Genomic DNA, 12125 nt, shown 5'->3' on the forward strand with positions numbered 1-12125 from the left:
CATGGCATCTTACCTACTTGTGCATTGTGTGTTTTCTCAGTCTTCAATCATTTTGTTGAATGTAATTTTATGAATCAAATAAAAAAGATAGAAATTGGCCTCACTTTAGTTATGTGTCATTTTACAGTATTTATCATTTATAAAGTAAGACAATAATTTATTTATTTTCTATAAGTGCATGTCAAAATATGGGATATATTGTTCAATATTATAGCTAGCCCCTAAAAACTTTATTTTCAATCGGATTTTTACAGGATAGGATACAGGATAGGATAGATAATTACTTTGACTTCAATGTGGTCCATATAATGAAGATTTTGATTCCACAACATTATTAGATCTGTTATCAACATATCAATTATGCACTCACAGGCAACCAAACATCATGCTATGCTCAGTATAGTCCACTGATATGACCTCGTGATCATTCCCCCGCTTTGACCATGTCATTTTTTTTGATATGCTGATTGCTGGACAAGTTTATGTTTATATGTGTAGGCCTAACCTATGATAACTTTTTAAGTCATAATTAATTCAAACATAACTTTGGCAATACTCAATCGTTTTCGTTCGTTGAAACGGCAAAACATACTTTCTTTTCCTTGCAAAGCGAATTAGCAGACATCAAAAACATTTCCACCACGAGAAGTAAAAAAATAATTCATACCAATAGAAGAAGGCTATAATCTTAGCTAATCTTTAGTGTACACAAACCCCATCTCAGAATTAGGTACCAGCGCCCTATGCGCTGGCGAAAACCTGCACAAGCTTCAAAATTCGTCATTCTGATCATGTGGATATTTTAACCACTGGCACCATTGGGTAAATCAGTGAAATGATTAATCAAAAATATTCAGAACTGGACATGCTGAACAAGTGGACATCACAGCATATTAAGCTACTTGCGGTTCATCGCCATTATGCACTATGTGGGGAGAGCCTCGAACTGGCAGCATACATGAATGGGAATTGAACTAGTCATAACGTTCTGTGTAAGGTTACATAATTCTTCCTTTCATGTATGCTGCCAGTTCGAGGCTCTCCCCGCATTTATAGTGCATAATGGCGGAACCGTGCAAGTAGCGAATACTATGTGACATCAGTGGTCCTTTAATCTCTCTTAAGGATACGATACATGATTTACCGACAAGTGACTCATTTCGAATGCGATCATGAATTTTGAAGAAAAAAGTTTCCACAGGCTTCGTTGGGACTCGAACCAGCGATTCTAAACTTCCTTCGATTACGCGTCTAGCGCTTTACCACTTTACCACTCGACCACTGTGGCAGTTGAGCGGATGAGTGTAATGATAAAAGATAAATCTCATAATTTTTGATTTGATTTGTTCGGGTTGTGACAACCCTGGATAACCCAAGAAAGCCTCTATTGAAGCTTATTTCCATTGGGGTCCATTTGAACACTGGGACGGGTTGGGAACAGTCAGGGGTTAACACCCTACTCTTTTCGAAACTGACTGCGAGATACATGTACAGGTATGTCTCTCTGCACACGGGACCGACGGCTTAACGTCCCCTCCGAAGGACGGAGTACTTTCATGATTCATTTACCCAATTCTAAATGAACCATGGGGAGAGCGGAAGTCTAAACTTAATCTACAGATGTTGCCAATTAATTTCAGACTTTTTTTTTTTTTCCAAGTCAATATCCCAGCAAATCGCCACCGCCGGGAATCGAACCCGGGACCTCATGCACCAAAGGCAAGTACCCTAACCATTGCGCCACGCTCTCCCCTCCAATGCCATCTTTAGCCTTTTGTTTACTAAAAAAAGACGCGTTTTGTAAAGATAGATTAGCCGTTTTATGCATAAATAGCAAGAACGTTTGGGAAAGGTTTCAAACAAATAATAAAGACACTGATGTGATGATGAAATTATGTAAGTCGGGAATTATCTGCGTCGCAATGTTTTGTTTTGGTTTTAGGAATTTGACCTTAAGATTTACGACTTCATGACATTATCATTCGAAATCAACAAAAGATATTGCAACACTATATGTCCTCATTCTTTCGCTAGAATGTTTTGTACATGTATGTGAAATAGCTTCAACAATGGTTCGCTGCATAATGGTAAAAATAGCCTTGACCTAAAAAAAGGGCGAGAGGTACCATATTTACGGATTCAGGCTAAATTTAAAATTGATATAAAACGTTTGTTTTTGATCGATTACAAAAATTAATTTTTGTCGTATAAAGAAATTGTATCTGGCGTGAATTACACTACAGTTTTTATTCCTAGGGCTCTTTGACTTCTTCAAATAATTTTTTAATGATAGAGTGAATCCCTGGCCCTCTATAATTACGCACAAAAGATCGACCCCCCGTAAGGATAAAAATTACAATCAAACATGACAAATGTCAAAACTAAATGTCAAGTTATTATTTGTTTATAAATTATAATTTTGGAGGTAAAATATAGTGGTTGTCTAGAGGACAAACTGTACATAGCTCAATATGGTTGTCCCCAGTGATGTTTGGACAAGAGGATAAGGGCTTATTTCAAAAACTGCCTGCAACCTGTAGGAAAAGACTTTCGTTTATATATGTCATTGAACTTTTGGTTTGTTCCCTTACTGGTGTCACCTATATGAAGATTTTCAATGTGTTTTGTCATCATCAAGGAGAGGTTTTGTGAAGTTTTTAAAGGATTAGTTCCAACTTCTTTTTATAGCTGTATATACTTGCATTTGATCCAGATTATAAGAGAGTGATTCTTCGGTATACTCTAAAATTTTGTGTTACAAATTTTGCAGTTGGGCAGGAAAAACCTATGTGTAATTGGCCCCTGAACATGTTTAAAGCAAAACTTCCTATGTAACATCTTGGTAATTTTATTTTAAACATGTTCAAGGGCCACAAATACATGGGAGGTTTTTCCTGCCCAAAAACTATTTGTTTTTGCGCTTTTTGTATTCTAAGCAGCTACCAGCCAAGAGTGGACTAACAGGGATGCCACTTTTCAGGTAATTACCTGATTTCCTAATTTTCGAATTTTTTTTTGACATCAACACTACTTTTAAAAATTTGATCGCTACTGGGATCGCTTTCACAGTACCAACTGCGTCCTCAGCCGGATGTTTATCACTAGGATCCACAACATGCTCATCTATCAGGACACAGTTCTTTAATCCCAATACATTTGTATATTCATGTTGAAAGACCTTTGAGTACAAAAACTCATACTCTGCAACTTGATCCCGGTGTGTTCAGTTTGTATTTAAAGGTAGGACGTATGACCGTTCCAGGATTTGAAAATGACCCCTATTTCACGGGAATCGAGGACATTTACAGCAATTTTACCCCCTATTTTGCGCAAAATCAAGGAAATTTTGCCCCCAAATACCTCCCCTATTTTTATCATTTTGAGGACGCATTTTCATTTCACCCCCTTATCACGAGGAATCAAGGACATTTTTCCGAGATAAATACCCCTATTTTTACCATTTCAAGGACGCTTTTGAATTTTCCCCCTATTTCAAATGAAATAAGGACAAAATACCCCATCAATTTTTGTGTGGAACTAGTTAAAAACAAACAGAAAAATACAAACAACAAAAACTGTAGCGATAAAACGAGGATGAAAGTCCTAGAAATACACCCTATTTTTTTTTTTTTTTATAATTTTGCACCAAAACACTGCTAATTTGGACAATCGCGAATGGTTTTGTCCTCGAAAATTCTGCGGACATTTCTTGAAAAGTACCCCTAATTGGAACCATCATGCGTACACACTGTCAGTGAAGACTGAACCCACCGGGAACTTGATGTCAAATTTTGCACTATGATTGTTTAATTGACATTGTTGAATTATATGCCATTGGGGTGAGACTACTGTTGGTAACCCACGCTTTAGAAAGGGTGGGTTTGAAGGGTCCACAAAATGCTTAAAAGGGTGGGTTTGCAAAATTTCTAGTTAAAATGTGTGTCCAAATATAAAGCATGGTCACTGATAAAAAGGGTGGGTTTAGAAGTCAACAATTGCAATCTCAAAGCTTACTGTAATCTCCGACTGAATGACACTAAATGAAGCACAAAAAATATTGAAATCCCATTCTGTAGTGTTTGGTCATCTAAAACTTCAATGTGTAATTTTCTTTGGATGCAAATCTGCACCTCCTGCATGGAACATCATAACCACTTATCTATGATCAATAACCATGCTTAGAAAGGGTGGGTTTTGGAGTTCTGGTATAAAGCACAGTGGGTATAAAGGGTATAAAATAAAAAGGGTGGGTTTGAAATAAAAAGGGTGGTGTATGGCTCTGATAATTTGAATTTATGGCTTGACAACCTTGGATGACACATCAGGAAAAAAGGACCAAACTTGAACAGAGACACTGGACTGGACTTAGATCCAGTTTGGGACATCCTTCTCATACCCATGACCACCAAGGGGGGGGGAGGAAAACACCTTTGACATCCTCTACAAGTGTGACATCATCCAAGGTTGTCAAGCCATATATCATCAGAGCCATAACATCCGGCTGAGGGCACAGTTGGTACTGTGAAAGCGCTCCCGGTAAGTGATCAAATTTTAAGTAGTGTTGAAGTCAAAATTTAACCCAAATTGTCTTTTACAAATGTTCCCGAAAATTTTGGCTAAATTGAGGCAAAATTGGGTTATTTCCGGAAAAAAATTGGCTTAGGAAAAGGGGTCATTGATATACCAAATGGCCGAAAATGCTAATCATGTTTGCGACACATCCCTGTATGGTCATTTGGGTTGAGTACCCCCTTGGATCAATCATGTTGTGTTGTATTACATGTTGGCCTATTTTAAAACCGAAGTATAAATTGCTGTATAAATAATGAACATACAATAATGACCAGATTATTATATCATTTTCAAAAACACAATTTGATTGTGTTATTTTTAATTGCTCTGTAGGAGCATAGATAGTGAAGGAGAGGCAAATGAAATGAGCACTATACTGGCTATTTCATATACACATGTACATTATACATACTATTTGAACAAATTTGACATACATTTTGGTACCGTACATTGGTATTCATCTACATGTATATACAAAAAAGTACAATAACGATAATTCATCAATGAACAAGCTGTGCTGAATAATTGTCACTGCCAATTATTTACGGTTAGGTTGCGGATTATGAATGGTGATATTCTTTGAATTGGATATTTTGCCGTGACAGCTTTGATCTCAAAATGTGATACTCATGTTGTATTTTGCCACTTTGGCACTTTGTGTGCAAAAAGTATCCTTACACTTAAAACAAAAGCATTTTGTTTAAAAAGACACTAAACAATAACCCAGGGTGGGTTGTACTGAAGTTTGGTTTGGGTAGGGGTGTGCCGCTGAGAATTTGAAAGTGGACCCATCAATATACCAATTTGTGGTAAAGAAATGTGGACTCATCGTTATACCAAAATTCAAAAATTTAATAAAAATTGTCTTAATTTTAACAACTGTCTAGTGAGGCAAAATTGGGCTATTTTCCGGAAAAAATTAGAAAAAATGATACATCCATACCAAAATTGGCCTAGAAAAGGGGGTCATTTATATACCAAAAGGCTAGAAAAGGGGTCATTGTATACCAAAAAGGTCGAAAATGCTGCCCATGTTTGCGACACGTCCCCGTTTGGTCCCCCTGGCTACAATCATGCTCTACATTATTTTGTTCTATCAATTAGGCTTGTGGTTCTAAAGTATTACCGACTGGTCAGTATTTCCTCTGAAAGGCCTTTTTTTTGTTGGGTCAATTTGAGCTGTTATGGTGAAATATTTGACCCATGGACTTGGGGTCCTAGGCCCCTGGTGGGAAAAATTCATTTTTGTCCTTCTTGAATTGGATGCGTTGCGCCAATTCTTGGAAGCACTGGGCTAGTCGCGCAGCATACAGCCTCTATGTGGTGCAGATGGTGGTTGACACTGGTTGTGGTGGTGTGTTATCAAACCGTACTACTGTTCTCGTGTAGGGTGAATTCGTGATATAGCTGTTCATATCTATATAATCTTTGTATTCTCTGAAACCTCCTTCAGTCTCATCCAATGAAGATGATTTGCCACCTGAGGTTGATCTGGAGATAGGACAAAAAATATTGGCTAATGCGTTAATCAAGTATGTTTAGATGAAATTACTTTTAACACAACATGCATGATATATAACAAATTATGGTATGAAATTCACCAAGGGGAAAATTGATAATTAAATGTGTTCTCTGGACTGGATATAGATATCCCAATAGGGCAAAAAAGTTGTTTGATTGTCCTCATCCGACCGACCCTAATCTGGAAAATCTGGAAGGAAGTTTTTGTTGTTGGTTTTACTGCATAAAACAGGGATGTATATGGGCAACATATCCATTTCCTGAAAACCCATCTGGTCCTTGGACAGGTGGCCATATAGGGGGTTTGTCCAGGGAATAGGCTGCAGGGTATCACCCTCCTAAAAAGTTTTTGGCTCTTTTATTATGAATCATAATATGATATATTAAGACCCACATTCGCATCATGCTCCAGTTCATTGAGCCCAACACTCTGAAAATAGCTCTTTAGCTCAAATTTGGAAACATTTTGAATTTGTTAGCTCAAAGCCTATAATTTGTCCGAATTTTAGTTCACAGACCTCCACAAAAATGTTGAAATTTCAGTTCATCAAGCTCCTATTTTGCTTACAGTTCTTAATTCCCAAAGTTCGGCGCGGCACACCCCTACCAAAATTTAACTTGAGTGCCCCATTGTATTATTCAGGGTTCGCAGGTTTTTGCCGCAGGTGGAAAAAACCGTGGTTTTAACCGCGGTTTTAACCACTTGGCAAAAACAGTTTTTGCCAGTTTTTGCCAGCAAAAATGGCAAAAACTAAAAAATGATTTATAGTTCAGTTTTTCATCTCAAAACAAATTATTGAGTTACAAAAATAAGTTCCAGAGTGTAACAAGGCCAGAATGTGTAATTATAAACAATATATTTTAGAAATTAAAGGCATGCATTTTCATTGCTCTAGTGCATTTAATCGAAATGTGGCATGTATCAAATTCAAAACATTTTCATTTTAAGGACTTGATGAGACAAAAAAATAGGTTGAATGATTCGTTAAAAGTTGTGTGTTACTGTTTATGAGCTTTCTGTGTCACTTTTTAATATTTGAGTGACTATATGTGAGTTTTTGCCAGTTTTTGCCATTTTTGCCGGTTTAAACCAGGCAAAAACGGGCAAAAACAGTTTTTGCCACTTTGCTGGCAAAAATAGGTTTTTGCCGGCAAAAACCGAACCCTGGTATTATTGTTCATGTACATATATAGAAGAAGTTTACAATAAATGAAAATAAAAGACCTAAAAAGACCCTATTTTGCCGGACTCGAGGAGGACTCGAAGCCGAGTCCCGAGTCCTCCAACACTGCTGATTGTACTGGTGCCGGCCGCCCTTGGCATTCATTTGCTTTGGTTATGAAGAACCCTCATTTCAACAGCCCCAATGCAGTACTGGGATGTACTGCAGCCAGGGCCTGACGCCTGTCCTGACCTCAGCCTTCTTGGCTTTTTAAATAAAGAAAAAAGTATTCTGAACAAAAAAGTAAGCTTGAACTTTTGAAATTTGACCTTAGAAAGTGGCTAATAGTCGTAGGCGCGACTATTTGGGTGGCGATTAGTCAACTACTAAAAAAGCCTATGCCGTGCAGCCCTAACTCCCTATTCCATAAAAATACAGTACAGCACTAATTTTTGGGATTAAAAAAATATTATCAACTTCTGCCAATAATGAAACAGCTCAATCCTAATCATTCATTTAGTTCTAACTGGCAATGGCAACAAAGTGTAGTTTCACTATTTTGCCAAATTTATGAATTAAGGGCCAAAAACATGCATTTTAGGGTGTGTTTCACATGTTGTGACAATCAAGTCTAAAGACTTGTATGAAATCTAATTACAATTTATGCTTTCTAATTTTTGAAAAGACATGTTTCATTCTTATAACCAATCATTTAATTAAAGTGACACAAATAAGTGAAAATTAGAGCAAAATTTCGACATATAATCAAGATTTTGAATACCTAGTCTTTGATTTTTGTGACTCGATTGTCAGAAAACGTGCCGAAAATGCATATTTTTGGCTCTTTTTTAAAGAAATTAGTAAAATAGTGAACTTTTTCTTTTATCTCCACTCCAGTTAGTACTAAATAAATGATTAGGAGTGAGCTATGTTTCACTTTGCAGAACTTGCTAATATTTTTTTAATCCCAAAAAATTAGTGCTGCATTTTTCTGGAATTGGGGAGTAGAATAAGTGGTATTTAAAGTATACAGAGAAATATCCCAATTCACACCTATTTGTTAAGCTAATTATGCCAACATGTTTTGGCTATGATCTTTAATTTTTTTTTTTTTTAATCTGACCGACTGGCGACCGACCCTTCCCCTTATAGAAGGGATCTATGGACAATCAAACAATTTTTTTTCTGGCCTAGTGGCCAGTTGTCGTGTGATCTGAATTAGCACAAGCCTGGATCAGGCTTAAAAGTCTGCACTGTGACAAATTATAACACAAATCAAAAGGCCTATGAATTCACAAAGCATATATCCATTTATCATAACTATACCGGAAAATGTTTATTGCTTTTTGAATTAACATTGTGTATAAATTACCTTTCTGAGAACATCACATCATAGGGTATCTTGATTGGTGCTACCTGTTGCAAGGCACGCCCATAGGTGAATCGATCAAGATTGGTTGATTTCTTCGCATGAAGATAGAACTCTTCTCTGCACTGGTCCCATACCCACTTGCATCTGGAGACTCTGTAAGTTTCCTTCACAACACTCAGATGACAAGCTATAAAGAGTGGATCCATGGTCAGCTGAGTGAAGAGGGATTCAAAGCAACCTGCCTCCTTCCCTTGACTGGAGGGAAACCCTTTAAAACATATAGTCTCGTAAGTCCAGTTACTATCAGCAGACTCTGTAGTGTGGATATGGATGCTATGTTGAATGGATGGTTGACCATAGAGAGCAAAGTCATATACAGCATTGAAGTACAGAAGTTGAAAAATATTATACATTTTCGGCCGATACCAATGGTAACTCGTCGCCTTTGGTAACTCAATTTGATCATCTCCATAATCAAACCCTGCAGGAAAGATGATGTAATTGATCCCTTTCTGATCTGCATATTGTAGCACTCTGTGAATTGCTGATCTTATTCTAGGAAACTTCCCTGGCTCGTTATCAATGGTGATTGCAAACAGACTTTGGTTTCCTACTCTCTTGATAGAGATGTTGTCAGCCAGATGAGTTGCTGTAATATCTGAGAATTGTTGGCATTGGCAGGAAACTGTAAGCATTGCTGGCCATTGATGCTCTCTGGTTACATTACAAAAGTCTACAAATGCAACATTCAGATGGGTGTGGTTGTAGTCGCTGGAATCGTGCACATGAAGATGGACCTGGCCCAATTTGGCATGAATTTCCCCTGCATGATAGAAATCATGCGAGAGTTTCCGATAGGAAGATATGCGTACTGACAGAGGTTGGGCATTTTGATGTGTTTCGTTGTAAGGTACATCCACATCTGAACTTTCTGCAAAGAAAACAGAATTATCTGTAATAGAAAATATATTATTATTATTATTATATTGCTGGAACACCGAGTCTGGAAGGGTACCAACTGTTTTTTGATAATTTTCAGCTGGATTTTCCAAAATTGTCACATCGAGGGGTCAGGCCTGCCCCTATGACACATACATACGTTATTAATGTTTTAATGAGTACAATGGTAAGAATATTTTAATGAGAGAAATATGGAGTGTTCCATTCAACAATGGAACAGTTCATATATTTCACTGAATGAAAATATTCTTTCCATTGAATAGTGAATAAAAAACATTCAGTATTATTTTGTTTTATTTTGTAACATTTCCATAAGAAATAATTATTTTGTAAAATTTCTTTTCCACAAACTGTTACTTTTCACTGTCAGATATATCCCCTTTTAATTTTGAGTGCAACAAATGAGGCAAATCAAAGAAAATTGTTATTTAATGCCAGCGTCTATGTCATCAATGTGTAGCACTCCGTAATTGGTCATGACGGAGGTCGGTCCTTTGATGCGTTATGATATTTCTGCATGCCTATTTATTGGTTGTTTCTTACTATCTGACTGTCAGAATGTATGAAATATATTCAAAACTTATAGTAAATGATATACATACAGAGAAACTGACCTGGTAACAATAAAAAAGGAGAGCAAAGAAAATTTGGCTGAAGCGAGATTAGAACCGGTGAACTAGTGCTCTACCATCTGAGCTATCCAGCCCTATGATGGATGGTAATCCCAATTAAAATTTGTTAGAAATTTTGTCTGGATATATAAATTCTGTGCATGCATGATTTAATTCCTTGCTTTTATTTACCCGTACTGCTGTCGTCAGTCACTTGCATCATGCATTGTTGGAGACGTCTATTAAAAGATCGCTGTTCTTCAATCAGTAGGTATCTGTACATGTCAAAGTTAACATTCTGTTTTGCAGCTGCATATTGATAAAACCCATCATCATTTGGTAGTACTACTTGGATAAAGTGAAGACATATTGGACAAACCACTCTAGTGAAGTCATCAAATGATTCCAGCATAGTCTTCACTGTGTCCATTGAACAAAGTACAGCAGGTAGATGGGGAAATGCGATGGATCTTGAGCACTGCTTTTCTGCCAATCGAAGAGCAAGAGCAAGCACTATCCTAAGTTTCACATCATCCTTCTTCACCAATAGGTGTAGGATATGCTCTGGGTGCTCTAAATCTCCTGCTCCGGTTAACACAACACCCTGTTTTACATTCTTGCCTCCTCTAGTTTTAGCACGTTGATACTCGACTTCTATACCATCTCCAGCAGCCTGTAATATCTTCAATGAATCACCCTCTGCATTGCCTGTATCTGATCTGAAGACAGCCATAGCATGAGTGTTTTCTTTAGTGATATCACCTTGTAGAATCTGCAGGTGAACATGTTTACTCGTCCCTTGCTCTATGGGGATAAAAACATCAAAACTTTTGGTCCGTTTAGCAACTGATTTGTTACCTAGTGCACCGCCTGCTGCCATTTTAGTTTATGTGGTTTTATTACTGCCTCATAATACTGGGGATTTGCCACCCTAACCATGCAGTTCATCACTGTGAGCGTGGTATAGCCTACACATGAACATGATGTATAGCAAGCAATTAACATACACCTCTCAGCGCTGCATGTCTAGATGTTTACTTCATCTACACCACACCACAAATACAACCTATAGCTAGCTAGGTCATAGCCATTAAAGGGAGTCTCCATAACATTATGACTCATATGTTAGAAAAATAATTATCAAGCACGAATCACATGATTTTATTTAAAATAAACTCATATTGACCATAAAAACTTTCTTTTCGTTGTTGAAAGGGATTCAATCGTGTTTCACCGTCATTCATCACCGATTAACAACTGGCGTCCAGCACGTCTGTGTGGTTTACTTCGCTCGCTCTTTGATTTGTCCCCTTACTGGTGTCACATTTTTCAATGTGTTTTGTTGTATGTCATCAAGGAGGGATTTTGTGAAGTTTTTAAAGGATTAGTTCCAACTTCTTTTTATAGCAGTATTTGATCCAGATAAGAGAGTGATTCTTTGGTACTCTAAAAGTGAAAATTTTTGCATTTCAAATTTTGCCATTGGGCAGGAAAAACCTTGTGTGTCATTGGCCCCTGAAAATGTTTAAAGCAAAACTTCCTATGTAACCTCTTGGCAATTTTGTTTTAAACATGTTCAAGGGCCACAAATACTTGGGAGGTATTTCCTGCCCAAAAACTATTTATATTTGCACTTTTCACATTCTGGAATATATTTTTTGGGAATATATTTCTTTTGTATAAAGGTCAATGTTAAGGGCTGGGGTATGAACGTTTGGACAGTATTTATTGTGGGACATTAGAGCACATCAGACATATCGAATTGCATTCTGAATACGAAGAATGTCATTCTGATATCAAATAATTTTGATTTTTTGAAATTAGCAATTTAATACACATTTTATGGCAAATCATTAAAATTGATATTTTGATATTTAACAGTAAAGAAAAAAAGCAAGGTACACCAACTTGATGTGGGGGAACAAG

General features: G+C 37.0%; 2 protein-coding genes across 2 annotated transcripts in view; one reads left to right on the forward strand and one right to left on the reverse strand.

Moving 5' to 3' along the window:
* LOC140144672 (nephrocystin-4-like) overlaps window positions 1-12125 on the forward strand; it is a 158523-nt gene that overhangs the window by 48287 nt on the left and 98111 nt on the right. The window lies entirely within an intron of this gene.
* On the reverse strand, window positions 5607-11198 carry LOC140144667 (uncharacterized). Its single transcript, XM_072166475.1, has 3 exons — window positions 10392-11198; window positions 8629-9559; window positions 5607-6063 (listed from the first exon to the last, which is right to left on the reverse strand). The coding sequence occupies exons 1-3, from the start codon at window positions 11077-11079 to the stop codon at window positions 5889-5891; spliced, it is 1794 nt and encodes a 597-aa protein (XP_072022576.1). The 5' UTR covers window positions 11080-11198; the 3' UTR covers window positions 5607-5888.

The sequence above is a fragment of the Amphiura filiformis genome, unplaced genomic scaffold (genome assembly GCF_039555335.1).
Source record: "Amphiura filiformis unplaced genomic scaffold, Afil_fr2py scaffold_71, whole genome shotgun sequence".
Classification (NCBI taxonomy): Eukaryota; Metazoa; Echinodermata; class Ophiuroidea; order Amphilepidida; family Amphiuridae; genus Amphiura; species Amphiura filiformis.